This window comes from Naegleria lovaniensis (genome assembly GCF_003324165.1).
Source record: "Naegleria lovaniensis strain ATCC 30569 chromosome Unknown tig039, whole genome shotgun sequence".
NCBI lineage: Eukaryota > Heterolobosea > Eutetramitea > Acrasida > Naegleriidae > Naegleria > Naegleria lovaniensis.
Genome location: NW_025407861.1, coordinates 141,970 through 160,024, shown reverse-complemented (window position 1 = coordinate 160,024; position 18,055 = coordinate 141,970). Strand labels below are relative to the sequence as shown.

The following is an 18,055-nucleotide window of genomic DNA, read 5'->3' as shown; positions in this document are numbered from 1 at the left end:
TACATGAATCTTTTGAATTTATGAATTTTAATAATTTATTTGTCTCGACGATTTTTATGAATCATCATCAGACATTATATTATTTTAGGGATGGGAAAGATGAGAATAATGATGTAGCGTTAAGTTTGTTGTTGAGGAGTTCTTGTTGATGATAGTGGGTGAAGTGATGAAACGAGGAAGAGTTACAAAGTATCAAAGTTGATAGTTTCTCCTTCTGCTCCGCTTCCTTCTTCTTCCGATTCGTCTCCTTGTTCATCTCCAACGAATTCAATACCAATTTGTTCTTCGGTATTTTCGTTAATCTTTGCATCCTTTGGAATTTCACCAAGCTTCTTTAATTCTCTAGCTTCATCAGGAAGATATTTATGAATAACATCTGCTTTATCATCTTGATAATCTCTCAAACCAACAAGAATAGTGTCTCCTTGATTAATCCAAATTTTTCTTCTCATCGTACCACGGATTGTACATAGCCTTGTTTTACCATCAAAACAATAACACTCCAATCTTCCGTTACCCAACATTTTAACCACTGTACCATATTCTTGTCCTTCTTCTTTGAGTTGGAGGTCTCTCTTGGTTCCTGCTCCTCCCTTGTTCAAGTCCTTTTTTCTCTTACCTCCTTTTGATTTGCTTTTTGTGGGCATTTTTTTTTTTGAATCTTTAGAAAAATAATAATTTGGCTGTTGGGATTTATTCTTTCAGCAGCAACCGAAAGGTAACAACACCCACTCGACTTGGTTGAGTCTTTGGATGACAATTTTGAAATTGACCTTTGCTCATACAACGAGTTGGTTGAAGAAGATTTTGAAGAACGTTGTTCCCAAATCTCACAAAGCAAGAATCGATGGGACAGCTTGACGACGTGTATTACATGAAATATTTAGATGAACGCTGTGCTATGCAACAAGCAGCAAATAAAGGAGCTCACTGTAAACAAGACACTTCTGTAGCTCCTTAAAAGTGCGGTCAAGATTTTGTAATAATTGCATGACGGCAGGAATGCAGTGTCACATACAATAGGATCATTTCGCAAGATGTCCTCACTAGTTCTCGATAAATCTATCTCGAGATAATTGAACTCCAAAGCCATCTATCTGTCAAAAAAAATGTCACAACAAGGAATTTCCCGTCGAATGGGTACCATTACCCTATTCATTTCATGCATGGCATTCCTAGTGATGATGCTGTTGATGCACACTCCACATGTACATGCTTCTTTTATTGATTCTGTTGTGAATGAAGCATTCGATATCGAATCAGACGTGGTGTCTAGCGTGAAAGGTAAAATCTGTACTGTTAAATTATGTGATTTGAAATGTCCACATGGTCTCGATACAGATGAAGAGGGATGTCCTGTTAATCGATGTGCTCGATTGGTAGGTCCAGCTCCATACATTTCTAATGGTGTTTCCATGTTGCCAAACATTGCAGCAGTTTGTCGTTATGTCGAAGGTAGGTGTTTATTCATTCGTGAATAATTATTGTGGCCAATGAAATCCATGTGAACAACACACGATCCATTCCATTTTGAAACCATGTACATTTCAAGTTTGTCGCATGCATTGTCCTCATGGATTTTTATCATACAAGGGATGTCCACTTTGTAAATGTTACAATCCACCAAAAGTAGTACCTCCAAAAGTCCCTGTTCCAAAACCTCATGTTCCTCCAGTGAGACCACCTGATTATTTCTGTCCCAATAAGTGTGAATGTGGTTTTAAACCTGGACATGGATTCAAGAAAGGATATTGTGGATGCATTCCATTCCAGACTCCAGTGGTGAGAGGAGTGTATTGTGCACCACCGCGATGTCGAGTGAGTTCGTGTCCATTCGGTTTGGCACGAACCTTGCGCAACACGAAATGTCCGACCTGTGGTGCTTGTGATCGAACACCCATTCGAGTTGATTATGAAGCAGAAATCAAAGTAATTAGAGAACAAGCGAAAGAAAAAGCAGCCAAGGATCAAGCAGCAAAAGAACAAGCTGAGAAGGAGGCTGAGGAGCAAAGACAACGAGAATTGGAAGAGCAAGGTCAGCAAGAAATTATTGATGATCAAGGAAATCCAGTGGTCGTTGATGTTGTCGATGATCAACAAGGTCAAACTCCTCAACCTTAAAAGGATGAGGGTTAGGTGCTCCAAACACTTGTTCTCGAAGTTTTAACATAAATTGTCATGTTTGAAGGTCCAATTTGCCTCAAATTATTTGCTCATCGTCCATGTGAAATAAATAAAAGTTATAATATTCACTTAAAAAATTACACTGACTGACATTGGTTCAACAGCGCCAATCTCATAATTTGTACAAATTATTCCGTGGTAGGTGTGTTGTTGTCATTATCTACATCCTTACTTTTAGAGGAAAGGAAAGATCCAATGGCTCCTAAATAGCCTTCGTGACGCAAAAACATGGCTGATATTGTTCCTTTAGACCAAAATTGAATAGCATATGAAATATAATGCATAGTAATATCATGACCTCTAATAAAATATCCTGCAAAGAATATTCTTTTAAGTCCAAATCTGAGAGCATTGAGATATGCAATTTGTCCAATATTATTGCAAATCATAAATAATAATGATTTAGCAAGATCTGCAGCTTTAGGTTTCACAGTTTCTTCGCTGCCTGTTTTTTGCATTATCAATTTACCAAAACTGCTTGCGATAATGTCTGATGGTAATCCTATCTTTTCATAGTCTCTTCCATAGATGTCACCAACAAGCATATCTACAGGTTTGTTGTCACCTTGTTTGGTGAGTTTCAAAATTTCTTCGAATGATGAACATCCAGTCAATAATTTACATAAACCCCAAAATGTTCCTCCACCAATACTGCTACCTGAAACTCTTTCAAACATTCCCAAGCCATCGACTCTCAAAATACTAACACCACTTCCGATATTTACAAGTAAATAAGGAAATACATCGTTATTAGATCCCTCTTGAAATGAAATATATTCTCTCTTTTTCTCTCTTGTGAATTTGAATGACTCATTTGGAAGATTCATTAACAAGAAATTGAGTCCCTTAATTAAAGATTCCATTTCGTCAAGTTTGTTTACCTCAAGTCCAAATCTGTTTTTGAGAAGAGAGGCAAATTTGAATGCACCTCCACCAGTTGCATTGATATGTTTTATCTGATGTTGCGGCATCGAGTCGTCTAATTTTAACAATTTTTCAATCAGACTTAAACAATCCTCAATGTCAGCTGTTTGGAATCTAGCAAAACAAAGTTTAGAGCCTCTCTTTGTCTCGTTATTACAAGCAAAGTGATCTTTGACATCATTGATGATGAGAGGAGACTGAGGAGGAAGTGATTTGATAGACAATTTTCCATCTTCTTCATCATCACTACTGGCATGATGATAATAAGCCTCGAGCTCATTGCTCTCCAAGTCTTTGGTTTGGTAAATAATTTCATTCTCACTATCAAAAGGTACCATATAAACCATCTTGACAAGAGAGCCTCCGATATCGAGAGCAAAATGATGGAAAGGCTCATTGTGGTTCGGAAGGAATATGAAATGGTCCTCAGCAATGTTTCCACCCGTGTTATCAGAGTCATTGGTACCATTCTCCTCACTTTTATTGTTGTTATTCAAAGAAGTAGGGTCAGAGAATTGAGAAGAATCCGAAGAATTGATGTTGTTTCCATCTTCTCGTCCCTCTTGATACATGGAAGAATTTAATGCTGTTGTCAGTGCTGATGGAGAAGTATTGTTGGTATTCAATGATGAAGAAGGTGGAGAAGGAATTGTTTTCTTGTACATGGAAGATGAATTTGATTGTTGTTGTTGTTGATAAGATACTCTCACAGGAGACTGATTTCCTCCTGCAACAACAGCAGCACCCACAAGATTGCTGTTGGAGGGTATCTTGACCGAGAGTGCTCCCGTAGCAACTACTTTAGGACTCATAGAAACTGAATGATCATCATCATCTCTAAAATCATCTTTTTTTGCAATCTTGATTGGTTGTTGTGATTCGGAAGCATTGGTCGATGGTGATGATGAAGATGTAGCAGTCATTGGGATGTTATCCGATTTGTTTTGTGTTGTTGAGGTTGTGGACGATGATGAGAGTTTCGAATCCATTTTTTGGAATGTGGAAGGATGATGAAATTTCGGAGGTTTGCAATTCAAATTTTCCATTTGTCCATGAGCCACATTCGTGTACGTTGTAAGTACAATGTCTGAATGATAATTGATTCGGAGAGAGTGTGAGGGTTGATGATGGTTCATGCCAAGCTTTAATGATTTGAGGGTTCAATTCAACGAAAAAGAATCATCATGCACAATTCAAACGACATAAATTAAGTTTGTTTAACACAGGTTTCACATCTTAACGTCAATCCTTCATCATGACATTGTCCTATGATAACAGTCTTTAACTTGCTTACAAAAAAATTTTTTAATAATTCATTCAAATTCACGTTCGCCGTTCGATCTGGCAGTGCTTGCATTCAAACCTTTCATCAGTCCTCAAGTATGAAATTCATCACTGGAGAATCGGTAAAGCCAATATTAAGATTCCGAGGTGTTGCAAGCTCCATGATGAAGGAACGTTCCTTCAATGTTCCTCTCTCACATTTTTCATCCAGTTATTTACTATTCTCTTCGCCATGTCATGTTGATCCGAATCAACCACATTTCAAATATTATTCAAAAAATCTAGTGAACCAGACATCGAACAGTCATCATTCATCATTGACCCGAGCTCACAAAAAACATCATCATCGTGCGCGACATCATCTCAATGAATTTTCAACGACTTCTGTGGCAGTTGTGAATTTAACCAATATTCTTCACAATGTTGAAAATATTCTAAATTTGGCAAGACAGCACAACTCACAAGTAAAAATCATGCCAGTCGTGAAAGCAAATGCTTATGGACATGGTGATGTGCCCATTGTCAAAGAATTAATGAAAGAAATGAATATTCAACGATTTGCTGTGAATCGTGTGTTAGAAGGAGTGAAAATTAGAAAATCTTTACAAAATTTAAATGAAAATCTTTGTGTGGATATTCTTGTGTTGGGATATGCAATTCCAACAGAAGTTAAAAATTGTGTAACTTTTGATTTAACACCAACTATTTCTGGAGATCCATTAATTATTGAAACATTATTTGATGAATGTGTGAAACAAGATAAGAAAATTAAGGTTCATATCAAAATTGATACTGGAATGGGGAGATTTGGATTATTACCGAATAAGGTTGAACCCTTTTTGAAATGGTTCCTCACAAATCCTCGTAATTTTCAGTCCCGAATCATTCTTGAAGGAGTTTTCACACATTTTTCAAGTGCTGATGAAAATTCCAAAGATTACACTCAACACCAATTTAACAAATTTATTGAAATGAGAAAACTCATTGAAACAATGATTGAGGAAAATCCAAACAAGTTACAGAATGAACTCATCTATCACTGTTGTAATAGTGCTGCAACTTTATTCTATCCAGAAATGCATTTAGATATGGTAAGTATCATTGTTCATTCGATTGATGAATTTACCTGAATTTACATGAATTTACACGAATATAGGTAAGACCTGGAGTTTCAATTTATGGTCTCTCTCCCAGTAATCTCACCCATGATGAACGATTGCCATTCCAATTACAACCTGCACTTTCTTTAATTTCACATGTTGCCAGAGTTGAAAAACTTCCACACAAATCCACAGTTTCCTATGGAAATACCTATGTGGTTGAAAATGAAAGTGAAACTTTGGCGTTAATTCCAGTTGGATACGGAGATGGATATAAGAGAATTAACTCCCATAAAGCATATGTCCTTATTGGAGGTGAGGAATGTCCAGTCGTTGGAAGGTAAGTACAAGGTTTCAATGTTAGAACAATTTTCTAAATATTCAAACTAATGTTTTTCATAGGGTGTGTATGGATCAATTTGTTGTGAGAATTCCAGACAAAATTGCAGATCAAGTGAAGGTGAACGATCAAGTTGTACTTTTAGGAAAGCAAGGAAACAAAGAATTAACCTGTGAAAAATTATCTGAATGGTCTCATACCATTAACTATGAAATTGTCACTGCTTTATTACCTAGATTAAAGAGAATATATGTCAAATAAAGTTATTGGTCTCGTTTGGAAGCATTTTCCCTAGAAACTCGAATAATTTGTTTTTGTCGTTCAATTTCCTCATCACTCATTTTCATCCAATTATCACTCTTTTCTTTTGCCCATTGTTGAAGCTGTTCATTTAGGAGTTGACATAATTATTAAAATGGTCATTCAACAATTGAAATTAGAAAATTAAGAAGTAATAATTCAATCAATTTGGAATGTCAAAGTAAATTTTACGTTTGAAAATTAAATTAACTTCCGACGCAGTACTTCATTTAAAACTCACATCATAAAACACAGTTCCTTCGGCCCACTTCGTTTTTACCAGCATCACATAACAAATTGTTGAGATTCCTCCAATTTGAATCAAATAATAGGTTCGGGGATGGAAAAGTGCTCGTGTGAAAAAATTTCGTCCTTTTCGTATTGGTGGTTGTTGAGCCATTTTTACAAATTTAATTGATGAAATCCTGGTACTGCTTTGTGGAAATGACACACTTTATTGGTAAATGAAATCATGGCAGAAACTAGTCACGAGTTATTCCTTATGGTGTTCCAACATGAGAAGTTTGAGATGAATATGTTGCACAAGCAAATCAATGGCAACGGTGTTGGCACCTCCTCTTGGAATGATGATATCTGCATACTTCTTGGTTGGCATGATGTAATCATCAAACGAAGGCTTTACAAATCTTTCATATTGAAGCAAAATACCTTCGAGGTCACGTCCTCTTTCCTTTGTATCTCTTCGAACTGTTACATGTATCGGAAATAATGGTCATTAAAGTTCAACGAATAGTTTAACCTACGTACTTCTTCTTGCCAATCTAACGTCTGCATCAGTATCTACAAATATCTTCATGTCCATCAATTCTCTCATTTCCTTGGTGAAGAAGATGAGAATTCCTTCAATAATGATAACATCCGCACCTTCAACACGTTCGGTTTGTGAGGTTCTTGAATGGGTTTTAAAATCATACACTGGTATATCTACTGGGTTACCAGCCTTCAATTCTCTGGTGGATTCCTCGAATGCATCATAGTCAAATGCATCTGTAAAATTGAGCCAGAGGAATTTTCCATTGAATGAATTAAGAGAAATGAAATTTTCAAATGATACAAAATCCCCGAAATTTCCAATGTTCATCATCATCATTCCGAAATTATTGGTTTTCAGAATTTCCATATCCAAATAATTAATGTATACAAATTTCTGATAACCATCACTTACCTGGATGATCAAAATCGTAAATATTGCTTTTAGCAAGTTCTCTCTCTTCTTCCGTTAAATTTCTGTAGAAGCTGTCTTGGGAAATAACAGCAACTCTCTTATCGGATAAACTTTTTACAATTTCTCTACAAACGGTTGTCTTTCCTGAGGCGCTTCCTCCACAAACACCAATGATGAATGGTTGTTTGGTTGGTGGTTTGAAAGTAGAAACATAGGAAACCAATCTCTGTACAGTGGCATTTTCTTTGTCTTTCTCATTCTTCTTGGAAAACATACCAGAGGAAGATGACTCTTCCTTTCTTTTCAAGTGTGTATGTTGGTGGAGATATTCAGGAGATCCATAAAGAATTTCATTGGGAAGAGAAGACATTTTTTTTTTGAAGCGACTTTGAGAGATGGATGGTTTTAGAGCGTGCGGTTAAGGAGAGTTCCTTAGAAGCATTCACAGTTTTATGATGTGTAACCAATTACACTTTATTTTGACCTGCTTTTAATCCAAAATTCCATAATTTGAAAATTGAGCCATGTTTTCTTTGGTTAGCAAGGTCAATTTGTGGCGATAAGTTGTAGCACTGTCCATGATGCGCGAATAGCAAGCGTAGATTAGAGGACACAAAAAACTGATATCTCTACGATCTGTTTTACATGAAATTTCGAAGTAAGCAACTCTTCTTTTCAAATAAGGAACAGATACATCTGAAACCTTTGCCATGAGTTGCATGATCATTTCTTTTGAAACCTCTTTCTCTAAATCACGTTTCAATCCCAAAATGCAAATAGTTTCACAGTAGCTTTCACATATTTTTCTATGTATCATTGATGGGCTATCTATTCCAACACACCCACCGATGCGGATTTTAACAAACTCATCCAAATCCTTTGACATATTTTTGAAGCTTGATATCGAGGCTAAATCAAAACAAAAAAAGGCAGAATTGAGACCTCGTGTGTAAGCTTGTCGTATGGTTGCAAATTTGTCCCCTCCAGCAAGGTCCCAAATTTCAAGCTTAACGCAAAAGGGATCAGCTTCTACTGGATTATAATTCAAGTATTGTGTGACAAATTCAGCGCCAATAGTTGCAGTATAATATCCAGGTATTTTGTAATCCAAATTTCCAATACACTGTGTCAATGTACTTTTACCACATTCTTCTCAACTGTGTTATACTTCAAATTGCTGTATGTGTCAAACCACCTACCTGGTGGACCAATGAATCCAATCTTGATCGGTCTATTATATTCTCCATACATTCTTCCAATATCACATAGCCCACAAAACTCAATAAAATTTTTCGGAATAGAAAGGTACAACTGTAAAATATCAAAGTAAATATTTCTCCAAAACCAACGCATTGATTTTTCTTTCTTCAACCGTTCGTTTTGCTTCAAAATTTCATAAATACACTCCTTGTTAGGCTTCAATGAGCACCACAATTGTGGATGTTCAGTCCAATAAAACCTAAAATTATGACTCGCACACGAAAGTTTCCATAAATCAATCGGAGCCAAATACGTTAAAATTTCGAATATGAGCTCAGTAGGTAATGCTTTCTCCAGCTCTGTTTGATTTTTCAAATTGAGTAAAAATTTATTTACTTCAAAATACTGAACAGCAACTTGTTCCGATAGAAATTCTTCTACTTTTTGGTCATGGGTTTCCTCTTGATGACTCGTTGCTGCTGTTTGTTTTTGGCCCATTTTTTGTTTGAATAATTTTTTGGAAAGCCCCACGTAGCATGAGCAATGAAATGCCTTTACAAGACTTTTTCCCGTTGAAGAAGTGATAGAATTTGTTCTCTAAATTGTTGTTCAAAGAAGCTCATTCAACACAAATGACAGGCGTATTCAGAAGATCGAACAAGCAAGTCCATTAAAATAATGTTTTATTTCATTACGTACAACAAGCAATGACATGCTCACTTATGGTACTTTGTTACTGAAAACAGTAAGTATGATCAATACATTGATCATCTTCAAACGATACTTTGTTGCAGCTGTACATTAAATGCTTTCACTCTGGAAATATTTCAAAATTGTCCAGAAAGGAATGTGATTTCAAATAGTGACTCTACTAATTTGGAGTCGAAAGGAAAGTTTAACTTTGCAAAGCTCCTTCTGTTTGAAGAATCAGTGATTGCAACTGAGCGTTTGCTTTTGAAAGGGAAGAATTCGCCCTCGATTGGTGTTCAAAAATTGAGAGAATAACTACGAACATGATTGCTGTCGACAGAGTTAGAATAGTGTGATTACTCGTCCGTTGGAGCCAAACCAAAAAAAGTGTCAAAAAAAGTGTGATAAGCTTTGGATACGTCAAAAACTTGTACGAATTGTTTGGAAATTGAACACCATCATCCACGTGAGACTCTTGAGAAATGCAGAATTCATCTTGTTGTTGAGAGTAGTTGTCTTCATCTTCTGATGAAAAATCTAACTCCAAGTTAACAGAGAATTCCTCTTGTTCAATAAATACATCTTGATTGGTGATTACGTCTTCTTCAGATTCCATAACCTCTGGAACGTTGGAATGAGTGTGTGACTCGGCTTTACATTTGGGAAAGACAAACGTGGCCAGTTGAGAATAATCGATGGCGTTCGATGGAGAATCTGGGTCATAAAAGTGAGAACAAGTAAATGTTCGAGAGGGACATTCAGTGCAATTGACGATTTCTTTGGTCGTCAACAACATCTTTCGCGTAAAATGTTCTTTTTTTTCAAGAGTGTTTTTTACTAAACACTTTGATTGTGGTTTAAATAGACAAATTATCAGCATGCAACATTTGCCACTCCATTAGCCCTCAACATTGAATCCTCGGAACTATTCCGTATCCATGGTTGATGCACTAAAAAGTGTAAAATTAATTGGAGCCATAGAAGTAGTATGTAAATCAACGATTTCGTTGATGAGTCTTTTTAAGGAGGACTCAGTGACAATTTGAAAGAAACGCTTAGAATGTTCAATGGGAGAGTTTTGAAAAAGGATTGAAATCTTCTTGGAACGCTTTCAGAGACTTATGAAGGAAGAAGATTGCGTCATCTCAATGATCCCAACGCTCAAAATGGTTCTATTTAAAAGAGTGTCGAGTTGTGCAAAAAATAGATTCTTCAGCTCGAATGTGATTGAAAATAGTCGAGATCTAAAGATGGTATTCAATGAGTGTCGTTTTCTTTGTGATTAAATGGGATAAGATACAGAAATATTCGAAGACAATCAAAAAACGACCAAATGTGGGAGATGTACTTGAAAGGAAGGAAATATTCGAAGGCAATCAAAAGGGACCAACGTGTGGACAATTGAATGAACCATAGAACTACTATAATACAAATTCATGAATTCAAGGTTGTCCTTTCACTCGTGTATTGTTGTCATCGATTGGGTTTTCATGCAGATTTGAGGTTTCCAAAACATTGTCGAAAATACTCTTAAACCTCAAAACATTGGGATTCAAAGCAGTCAGTGTGAGAAGCTTTTAAATAAAGTGTCCAAACCAACATGATAAAGATCCAAACAGAACATCAAGAATCGTCCTGATTTCTTGTACCTCACTGTTCATACAACCAAAAGTTGTAGCGGGAGAGTGGTCATATTCCTGACAAGCATCCCGTCCATGAAATCAAGAGAACAAAGGTTTCAGTACTGAAAGCAGCATTGGTTGCCACTCAATAATCGGTAAGCCACAGTGTTCAACCACTTGTCCCAGATGAACTGGTTCATATCCTTTTCATTTTAATAATAACCAAGTGATATTTTTAGTTAGCTAAGGTTCATACCTGTTGAAAATTCATTATAAAACCATTCACTTCGTCCTTCATCCTGAATCCCAACAACAAAGAAAAAACATGCAATTATTCGTCAAGACACTCACTGGTAGAACCATCACATTGGAGGTCGAGTCCAACGACTCGATTGAAAATGTGAAGAGCAAAATCACAGATAAGGAAGGAATTCCAGCAGATCAACAACGTTTAATCTATGCAGGAAAACAGCTGGAAGATGGAAGAACTCTTTCCGACTACAACGTTCAAAAAGATTCCACACTTCATTTGGTTCTTAGACTGAGAGGTGGTATGCAACTATTTGTCAAAACCTTAACCGGAAAAACAATTACATTGGAGGTCGAGTCTAATGACTCGATTGAGAACGTCAAATCCAAGATTTGCGATAAGGAAGGAATTCCAGCAGATCAACAACGTTTAATCTATGCTGGAAAGCAATTGGAAGACGGAAGAACTGTTTCTGATTATAATTTGCAAAAAGATTCAACCATTCATCTCGTGTTGAGATTACGTGGAGGAGGTAGTGTTGGGCAATGATGAATCAATTCAACGCAAAGGATCATGCACTTTTAGATATCTTGTAAATAGTGAAATAAATTCCTTATTATAAGAATTTGGCGTTTGACATGATTATCTCTTGTTGCGTGATATTTATAAATACTTAAACAGGAAATCTTAATACTGGTAGATCAAGAAAGGCCGTAGCCATTGATATTTCCATAAAGTCATAGTAACTATCATGTTCAACCCTTAACGAGTAAACACAATTTAGTCATAAACGTGTGATAAAAAGATTGGGAGCATAAAAAGACGCCTCCAGCTGCCATCAGGAGCAGATCAAGACAGCAATCGAAACTAACAGCAGCCTTCAGCGTCCTGTGATTCTACCTCGAGAGTGATGGTAAGGATTGCAGTGAGATTACTTTGACCAGCTCATTGTTTGACAGTACAAGGCAGCGAGTGTCCGATTGAGATCGTTATATATTATTCTACTTTGTGGTTTCAATAAATGAATTTTCCAGTGTTGTTTGAACGTTCATAATCGTTCATGATCATTTCGTTTTCAATGTACATGAACGATTCACTTTGACTTGATCTCTCAATGGAACTAGTACCAAATTTAGTAACAACCAACAAACAACCCATCACATTCTCTCTGGAGATCTCAAAGTAGTCAATGATTTTCTGTATCAACTATTGGGCGTCGATATCAACGGTAACGAGTTATTACAACCAGAGATGTAGAGATGTACAGCGTCCCAATCATGAGCGGTCAGAAAAATTTTGATGAACTTCAGCATGTTGTGCGAAAATTCACAGCGTCCAACTCAAAAAAAAAGCGCCATTATTTACGAAACGTAGTCGTCTTGAGGGTATCAAAACTGTATACAATCTCCCCGAAACTAATAACGAAAGCTCCTTAGAGCCCTTCATCACTTGTACAGAAACAACAAGTACACTTTTCCATCATTGAGTTTTTATTAAACATCTCATGACAGTCTCACTGCTTGGTAGTCTCAACAACGATTGGTGTAATAGCCCGACCAGTCGGAGGGTGAGCACATTGACGAAATGGATGTGCATAACGATAATGGCCCTCTTATTCTATTCCTTCCTCAATATATATCCTTCAAAGTCTATCTATGTACAGTCCAAACCCGTTGAAGCATACTATGCAGACTTTGACGTTACAAAACTCCCTAACGGAGCGATTTATCCCAGCTCTCCTCTCTTTGCAAATATATTCTTTAAGAATGGCACCATGACCCAGTTCGCAAAAGACTTTGCAGCCAACAAGTATGTTTGGAATGAAGAATTTTGTTTACTTGACTCGGACGGTGATGGGCTAACAAACGGTGATGAGTTGGGCGATCCATGCTGTTATTGGTCCTCAGGAAATTCGGCAGCTAGAAGATATCTATTAAGTGAATTGAGCGACCCATCCGATAATTCAAGTGTCGCAAATTTTTCATCGGCTGCAAATGTTTCAGTAGTGGAGGATCTAGTTGCCATACCGACTCATTTTAGTATTGAATTGAAGTGGAAGTTGTCCAATGATACTACGAATGTTATTTGTTATTATCAAATCCAAATGTCAACCTTGAATGCCTTGGGATATTCCACTGTCATGTACAAGACACACAATGCTAATTCCTATACTAGATACAATTTAGATCAAAACACAACTTATTCTTTCAGAATTTTGCCCTATAACAAGTTTAAAGGTTATTCTCCGTACGGTGTTGGAAAACAATCCATTATATTTGCAAAAACCTCTGAAGACCCATATGGACAGGGTATAGGTGATAATTGCCCGCCAAATGTTATTAAGTGGTCAGAATTGTTCTCAAACCTTACTTCCTTCAATTTTACCTCAGAAGAAACTGTTGTCACAACCACCAACTTTACCGTCTGCACCAACGTGAGCTCTGTTCAACAGGTGAATGTGTCAAGCACCACCTACGTTTGTCAGTACAATTACTTTATCACTGCATGCAGCAACTCAACAAGCAACGCCTCTGCCGTGAACATGACCATCTGTAACACCACTGCCGCAACGTTGGATGATTTATGCGATTGGTTTTATGATTGTGAATTTGTATGTGATTACAACACTACAGAGAATTGCACAACTCAGTTCACTAACTGTGATGAGTTTACGTATGATGAACCCGACTGCATCAACACTACAATCACTAGAACCTATGATTGCTTTGCAAAAACAATCAATACCACAACAGAAGCTAACACAACCTCAGTTGTTTGCAGTGAACAATCAATGTCATCAAACTCAACTCGTAGTGTACTTACGATACCTAAGAACTACACAGTATTATTGGACACAAGCCCCCCAATGCTTCAGGATATTCGAGTGTTTGGATGCTTAATTTTCAGTGATGAAAAAGATATTGAAATGCATTTTGAAACAATGGTAGTGACAGGCTCTCTTCAAATTGGAAACGAATCTAATCCCTACAAACACAATGCAACATTAACTCTGCATGGAAAAAAGAATGAATTTAGTGAAAAAGGTCTGGGAAACAAAAATATTGCAATCACAAGCGGTGGAGTATTGAGTCTTCATGGTAAACCTCATCAAGTAACATGGACTCTTTTACAAAAAACCACCAAAGTTGGAGACACCATTATCACAGTAATTCAGGATACGTTGTGGGATGTGGGAGATGAAATCGTGTTAGCCTCAACTGATTATGATATGAACCAGGCGGAAAGAAGGATCATAATCACTCGATTTAACAGCACAACCTTTGAACTTAACGCTCCTCTTCTCTATAGTCATTATGCAGATACAGAATACTACACAAAATCAGATGGTACCGTCGTTGAGTTTGATCAACGAGGAGAAGTTGGTCTATTAACTCACAACATTCGCATTCAAGGAGATCAGGATAGTGACCTCACTTTATTTGGAGGTCATACAATTTACATGAAGTCATCCAAATACATCAAATTGAACAATGTTGAGTTTAGAAGAATGGGACAAGCTGGTGTACTAGGCCGCTATCCAGTTCACTTTCACATGTTTGGAAACGCTTCTTCATCTTACATCAAAAAGCTTAGTATTCATGACACGTACCAGCGCGCTGTAACGTTCCATGGAGTTCATAATTTGCATGCAGAAGGTTTAGTAGCATACAATAACTTTGGTCATGCTTTTTTCCTAGAAGATGCAGTGGAAGAAGGAAATTTGATCGAAAATTGCTTGGGTCTTGTCACAAAATCAATTCCAGATTCAAGAGCCATTCTTTCGCCAACAAACTTTGACTCTACTCCTGCAACTTTCTGGATGACAAACCCTAATAATATTCTCATCAATAACAGAGCGGCTGGTTCGGCTGGTTCTGGAATATGGTATCAACTGGAACCATATAGTCTTGGACCAAATATGTCCCCATACATTCAACCACGAAAGTGGTATTGGGGAAAGTTCTTTAACAACACTGCGCATTCAAACGCTGTTCATGGTCTGAATTTATGGCATGATTTCTTCGTTTGTACGGATCCAAGGTTGGAGATTTTTCAACGTATTTATTGTGGTACTACTGCAAATCCTTGGGCAGTTGCTGAGTTTACAAAGTTAGTATCGTTCAGAAATAGACAACAAGGCCAATTTGCTTATGTACAAGGAGATATTAGAATGAAAGATAGTATCTATGCAGATAATCCTATTGGCTACACTTTTAACGTGATTCACCAAGACTCCTTTACAGTTAAAGATTGCATTTTCATTGGAGAATCAAAGAATAAGGGTAATACCAATAATTGCCAAACTGGATGTTATAGATGCGGTAATGATTACAAAAATCCCAATTCTACCTACAATCGCTCCTTTGCAAATTACAGAAGCCAGCCCATTGTTGGAATTCAATTCCACAGAGATGGCAAACCTATGCTCTTGGATGGTGTAGAATTTTTCAATTATGTTGACAATTGTGATAGAAGAGCAAATGCCTTGGACATCAAAAATGATGCTATGGCTCATATGGAACAAGGTGACTACAAGGTGAAAAACTTGAAATTCCATAATTCTAACATTCTTTATCTTCTGGTTGGAAAAACAACCAATTTAGTTGACAATTACAAGCATGCGGTCATTATCGACCTGGATGGCTGTCTGTCCAACTCCCTAACTCTTCCTGCTGAATTTAATCCAATTAATTCTCGAATAATACCAGCCAACTCGATTATGGTGAATTTCGACAAGTGTTTCTACGTTAGCATATGGAATGCTTATATTTGTGATCAATCTGTGAACTGGGCTAATTTCGACGTTATTACTCCTGCAATAACCAACAGCGTAGACTCTACTCGAGTAAACTCATCGAACGGATTTCATGAAGATCTTCAAGGTCAGCTTTCCACAGGCGGAGAATGGAAATACAGAGCTCGTTTTCTAGATAACAGTACATTCAACTACACGTTTGAATGGCTTGGAAAAGTTGGAACTCCGGAAAAGATCAATTTCGTTTGGAAAGGTACAGACCCTATTAGTTTACTTTTAAAAATTACCATGTGGGGACCAGTGAACATTAACATTGTTTCAAGCAACCAAGAGCTTATTCTTTCTCCTTCAAATAGAACAGATGGTTCAGCAACCTACAATTGCAAGACAAACACAGTTTCTCTGACTGTTAAATCGTCATCAACACTGTTTATCAATGATGCTACTTATGTGCCTCCTGAACTTGATTGCATTACTTTTGACAACTCGCTATGTTCAAACTTTTCAAACTGTGGTGGAGCTAAAAGAGGCAAGTGCGTAGGACTGAATGAATGTGTATGTCGGTGGGGATGGACAGAGTCTGATTGCTCGACATATCATTGTGCTCATCGTGAGTGGTGTAACGGGCATGGTACATGCGTTGGTAAGTTGTATTTTTTTGAAAAGAGAGTTTTAATTCTTGTTTACTTTTTAACCTTTACAGGCCCCAATATTTGTGCATGCTTCCCTGGATTCGCTGGACCTATGTGTAACAAAGTTGAAGAATTCGAATTGTTCAATAGAGTACTTGCCTTTGGAGATATTCACATTAGAACACTCGACAATCAGAATTATACCTTTAACTCTGTAGGAGAGTTTTATTTATACAAATCTGCAGAGTTGGATTTACAGGGACGATTGAAACAGTGTACATCAACCTCTAAAACGTCATGTATGAAAGCAATTGCATTTTCAAATGGAAATGATACTGTAGTTGTAACATCTGATGGAAAATCAAAAGTACTAGTCTATGTTAACCAAGAGTTAGTTGATCTTTCCAAAACCACAGTCAATATGATTGGCGTTGAAGCAAATTCTACTTTTAAAATTCCATCCAACTTGCAAAAGTTCTACGACCAGATCAAGTATCAGAGAGACCCTATTACAAATGAAATTCCTACCATTCCAAAAGAATCTCTTGCTTTTAAGCCTCCCACACAAGCTATTTATGTGCTTAATGGTGGAGCTACTATGGTAGAAGAACAGGATCCTTCTAACTTTGTTTATGGAGAAAACGGTACTGTGATTCCTTTCAATATCGTTGTCATCAAGTTTTCTACAGGGTTCAAGGGACAAATTCGTTTGAAGAATGATGGTGTTGGATGGCTTAGTGTTTCTTTCTCTCCATCAAAAGACACCAATTACACTGGAAGTGATCGTGGTGGCTTGTATGGCACCTTAGATAGCAATCCCAATAACGAATATACATTAAGGAATGGTGTTGTTCTTACTACTCCTTCTCCCGTAGAAATTCACAGCATTTTCGGAGAAAGTTGGAGAGTTCCAAAGACTGAATCTAAATTTTTCTATGTCCCACCAGAAACATATGAATCTCTTAATCCAGTTGATTTTGTTCCTGCCATGACCGCTACCACTGAAAATAAGACACTTCAAGCATTGGCAGAGAGAGTTTGCAGTAACTTAGGATTGACCGATGAGTTTTATCAATCATGTTTGTTTGACGTGATACAAACAGGAGATGTAGAATATGCAAAAGCAAGTGCTGGTGCTGCCTCTCAAGACCAATGTGAAACCAACTCTACCGCTTGTCAGACAGTCACCTGTCCAAACTTTTGCAATCTTCATGGAAAGTGTGTCTCTGGTAAATGTTATTGCGAGATTAGTTGGACTGGCGACGATTGTGGAACTGCCTCAAACACTTTGCAAATCATTGGAATTGTTATTGGAAGTATTTTTGGGTCTATTTGTATTAGCGCTTGTTTGTGTGTGTGCGTAGCTTGCTCTCTTTATAGATTCTCTAAACGTCAAAAGAAGGGATATAGGCTTTCTAGAATGGTGAGCATTGTCCCAACTCAATTCAACAAACAAGATGAGTTAACGGAGATGGACTTTGATATGCAGAACATCCATATGACCGATACAAATTATGGAGAATTGCTATTCACAAAGAAGCTTCGATAAAGGATTAAACTTTATTTGTTCTAAGGCTTGGATAGTAT

General features: G+C 37.1%; 9 protein-coding genes across 9 annotated transcripts; 3 read left to right on the top strand and 6 right to left on the bottom strand.

Moving 5' to 3' along the window:
- Positions 1 to 182: 182 nt before the first annotated feature.
- C9374_009907 (uncharacterized protein) lies at positions 183 to 647 on the bottom strand (the record flags this gene model as incomplete). Its single annotated transcript, XM_044700146.1, has 1 exon — positions 183 to 647. One exon carries the CDS (start codon positions 645 to 647, stop codon positions 183 to 185), a length of 465 nt encoding a protein of 154 aa, XP_044544458.1.
- A 462-nt stretch (positions 648 to 1,109) lies between these two features.
- C9374_009906 (uncharacterized protein) lies at positions 1,110 to 2,121 on the top strand (the record flags this gene model as incomplete). Its single annotated transcript, XM_044700145.1, has 2 exons — positions 1,110 to 1,455; positions 1,553 to 2,121. The coding sequence occupies 2 exons, from the start codon at positions 1,110 to 1,112 to the stop codon at positions 2,119 to 2,121; spliced, it is 915 nt and encodes a 304-aa protein (XP_044544457.1).
- A 191-nt stretch (positions 2,122 to 2,312) lies between these two features.
- C9374_009905 (uncharacterized protein) lies at positions 2,313 to 4,097 on the bottom strand (the record flags this gene model as incomplete). Its single annotated transcript, XM_044700144.1, has 1 exon — positions 2,313 to 4,097. One exon carries the CDS (start codon positions 4,095 to 4,097, stop codon positions 2,313 to 2,315), a length of 1,785 nt encoding a protein of 594 aa, XP_044544456.1.
- A 393-nt stretch (positions 4,098 to 4,490) lies between these two features.
- C9374_009904 (uncharacterized protein) lies at positions 4,491 to 6,093 on the top strand (the record flags this gene model as incomplete). Its single annotated transcript, XM_044700143.1, has 3 exons — positions 4,491 to 5,483; positions 5,549 to 5,832; positions 5,895 to 6,093. The coding sequence occupies 3 exons, from the start codon at positions 4,491 to 4,493 to the stop codon at positions 6,091 to 6,093; spliced, it is 1,476 nt and encodes a 491-aa protein (XP_044544455.1).
- A 2-nt stretch (positions 6,094 to 6,095) lies between these two features.
- On the bottom strand, positions 6,096 to 6,532 carry C9374_009903 (uncharacterized protein; the record flags this gene model as incomplete). Its single annotated transcript, XM_044700142.1, has 2 exons — positions 6,096 to 6,215; positions 6,374 to 6,532. The coding sequence occupies 2 exons, from the start codon at positions 6,530 to 6,532 to the stop codon at positions 6,096 to 6,098; spliced, it is 279 nt and encodes a 92-aa protein (XP_044544454.1).
- A 93-nt stretch (positions 6,533 to 6,625) lies between these two features.
- Positions 6,626 to 7,688, bottom strand: C9374_009902 (uncharacterized protein; the record flags this gene model as incomplete). The annotated part of the gene is made up of 3 exons (XM_044700141.1): positions 6,626 to 6,840; positions 6,901 to 7,140; positions 7,319 to 7,688. 3 exons carry the CDS (start codon positions 7,686 to 7,688, stop codon positions 6,626 to 6,628), a joined length of 825 nt encoding a protein of 274 aa, XP_044544453.1.
- Positions 7,689 to 7,808: 120 nt separating this feature from the next.
- Positions 7,809 to 9,016, bottom strand: C9374_009901 (uncharacterized protein; the record flags this gene model as incomplete). The annotated part of the gene is made up of 2 exons (XM_044700140.1): positions 7,809 to 8,467; positions 8,518 to 9,016. 2 exons carry the CDS (start codon positions 9,014 to 9,016, stop codon positions 7,809 to 7,811), a joined length of 1,158 nt encoding a protein of 385 aa, XP_044544452.1.
- Positions 9,017 to 9,413: 397 nt separating this feature from the next.
- On the bottom strand, positions 9,414 to 10,004 carry C9374_009900 (uncharacterized protein; the record flags this gene model as incomplete). Its single annotated transcript, XM_044700139.1, has 1 exon — positions 9,414 to 10,004. One exon carries the CDS (start codon positions 10,002 to 10,004, stop codon positions 9,414 to 9,416), a length of 591 nt encoding a protein of 196 aa, XP_044544451.1.
- A 1,151-nt stretch (positions 10,005 to 11,155) lies between these two features.
- C9374_009899 (uncharacterized protein) lies at positions 11,156 to 18,017 on the top strand (the record flags this gene model as incomplete). The annotated part of the gene is made up of 3 exons (XM_044700136.1): positions 11,156 to 11,612; positions 12,592 to 16,479; positions 16,540 to 18,017. 3 exons carry the CDS (start codon positions 11,156 to 11,158, stop codon positions 18,015 to 18,017), a joined length of 5,823 nt encoding a protein of 1,940 aa, XP_044544450.1.
- Between the last annotated feature and the right edge of the window lie 38 nt (positions 18,018 to 18,055).